A 2,769-nucleotide genomic window follows, 5' to 3' on the forward strand; every position below is an offset into this window, starting at 1 on the left:
CCCTTTACTGAGCTGACCAGTCACTCACCTATTAAAAGAAGAAAGACTACTTAGTATTATTTACAGGGATCCCCAGATGTAAACTTAGACACAGAATAAAATGCAGCATTGATGGGAGCAAAAATAAGAGAGAAAAAATAGGAAACACAACATGGATACAAAGAGTGGTGGAGTGGAATGAGATAAACCGAAGACACCTCGGGCCCCTGAGATTCTGTAAGTTATGATGTCAGAGTGTAGCACGAGACCTCTGAGTGCTAGGCATGGGCAGGAGGTGGGTGGGAGATGGGGAGAAGAAAGTACCATAGGGTTGCTGGAAAGCAGTGTTACTACCTTTGCAGTTTTTCTTGTGTGCTTGGTGGCACCTTTCTACCTTCTCTCTGTTCATGGTACAAGTTGCATAGAGTGTTGGTATATGCCTATTGGGATATATTGACATGGGAAGAAAATGGACCAAAAAAAGAGAGTCCTCTCACTTAGATCTACATTCTCTGGGACACCTAGAATCTACAAATGACCTTTTTGAAGGCTACTTTTACATCGTTGTTTCTCAGGCTGTAGATCAGAGGGTTCAGCATGGGGATGACCACAGTGTAGAAGACAGACACAACCTTGTCTTCCTCTAGGGATTTGCCTGAGCCACTCCGCAGATACATGAAGATGAGGGTTCCAAAGAAAAGGGCCACAGCAGTGAGGTGAGAAGCACATGTGAAGAAAGTCTTGGCCCTGCCACTCGAAGACTTCACCCTCAAAATGGCCTTGATGATGAGCAGGTAGGAAGTCAAGATGACCAAGGCATTGACCAAAATCACAAAGTTGCCGAAGAAGACAATGACAATCTCAGTGCTTGCTGTGTCACTGCAGGAAAGCTTTAGCAGGGGCGGGAGGTCACAGAAGAAGAAGTTGATTTGATTGTTGTCACAAAAGGAGAGGGTGAAGGTGCATGTGGTACGTAGGATGGCCCCTGACGTCCCACAGACATAGGCTCCCACCACTAAACTCCAGCAGATTCTGGGATTCATGGCCATAGTGTAGAGCAGTGGGTTGCTAATAGCAACATAGCGGTCATAGGCCATCACTGCCAGCAAGAAACACTCTGTACCTGCACAAATAGTGAAGAAAAAGAACTGGGCTGCACATTGGCCATAGGAGATGACCGTCTTGCCTGTGATCAGTGTGGCCAGGATCTGAGGGGTGATGACTGAGGTGTAGCAGGCATCTAGAAGGGAAAGGTGGCTCAGGAGGAAGTACATGGGGGTGTGGAGTTGGACATCCAGTTGGATCAGAATGATCATCCCTACATTCCCCAGAAGGGTGACTAGATAGAAACTCAGAAACACCAGAAAGAGGAGAATCTCCAGTCGGGGGTAGTCAGTAAAGCCCATGAGAATGAACTCAGTCACTGTGGTGAGATTATTCTTGACCATGGATTCAAAATGGACTTTTGATGAGAATGAAATAAAAATAAATCCTAGAACTGAAGGACAGCTTTCTCTCTCTGACAGAGTTAGGTGTATATTTCTGGGCCAATTTATAAAGCTTGTTTTTGAGAAATCCTGTACGTGGTTGATTTTCCTTGGGCATCGATGTTCTTCTCTTGTATTGTTTGGAGCTGAGTCATGAGCTGGTGTTTCTGATTCAGATGAATTCTGATTTGTATTTGGAGATGTCTGTGAAGATAAGAGACACATAGACTCTCATATTCGGAAAGAATCTATCCAGTATCTGTTCTAATCCCCACTGGATGCTAGAGTCTCCTCTACTGTGTACTCTCCACATGGTTATCCGGTTGCTGTGTGAGCCTCCATCTGTGGACAGCTCTACCTGTTAATTCTCTTTTTGAACCTGGATTCTTTCTCCCTTTATCTTCTACACATTTGGCTTAATTTTACCTCTTCCAGACACTCACAATTTAATCCCTTGCCACGAAAACCTTTCAGAAGTTGGAAGATGAAGAATCTGCTCTTTATGTTGACTATTCCTTCATATTACCTGTTGTTATATTTCTCTAGTTATATAGTTATTCATTATGAGGTCAAAAATTGCTTAGTCACATTGTATTAAAATATGTGATAAGAGAACAAAATTATAACCGGTAGGTTTAAGTTCTGGAGATTATACAGTGATTATAATCAACAATACTATGTTATAAACTTCAAAGTTGCTAGGAGAGTAGTTCTTAATCGCTCTCACCATAAAGAAGCCACGATAATTATGGGACACAATATAGCTTCTCGGCCTTTTCGCTAAGATCAAGTGTAATCATGGCACATGATAGAGGTGTTAGCTTATGTTATGGAGGTAATCGTATTTTAATATATAAATACATCAAACCAACCTGCTATATACCTTAAATTTACACGATATTATTGCCAGTTATATATCATAATATTAATAAAAAGATAACTAAAAGCCTCTTCACTTTAATCTTTACAACTTTATCCTGGGTTGGGGGTTTCCTCCAGCTCTAATCAGGGGTCACTAGATCGGGGGAGACACTGACATATCATATAAAACATGGCCTCCTTGGGCTGGTCCCTTCATCTCAGTCCAGTAACATGGTCTGGATGATCTTCAAGCAAATGTTATTATCTTAATATTATTATTTTACCAATGAGGAATTTGAATTTCTGAGAGATGTATTTGTCTTAGGTCACCCGATTTAATAAGTAGAAGATCTGAGTTCTGAATGCTAATGATTTGATGGCAAATTCTGTGATCTTTGCTATGAATTTCTTTCGCAGCTTCCCTATATTTTACTGCATCTTT

General features: G+C 41.4%; 1 protein-coding gene across 1 annotated transcript; it reads right to left on the reverse strand.

The window, feature by feature from the left end:
- Positions 1-500: 500 nt before the first annotated feature.
- Positions 501-1,427, reverse strand: LOC102891665 (olfactory receptor 9I1). Its single transcript, XM_006906020.1, has one exon. It carries the CDS (start codon positions 1,425-1,427, stop codon positions 501-503), a length of 927 nt encoding a protein of 308 aa, XP_006906082.1.
- Between the last annotated feature and the right edge of the window lie 1,342 nt (positions 1,428-2,769).

Source organism: Pteropus alecto, unplaced genomic scaffold, assembly GCF_000325575.1.
Source record: "Pteropus alecto unplaced genomic scaffold, ASM32557v1 scaffold91, whole genome shotgun sequence".
Taxonomy (NCBI): domain Eukaryota; kingdom Metazoa; phylum Chordata; class Mammalia; order Chiroptera; family Pteropodidae; genus Pteropus; species Pteropus alecto.

Bases quoted from the DNA above. Each gene is read 5' to 3' on its own strand.
- LOC102891665 (XM_006906020.1), bottom strand. From the start codon at position 1,427: ATGGTCAAGAATAATCTCACCACAGTGACTGAGTTCATTCTCATGGGC.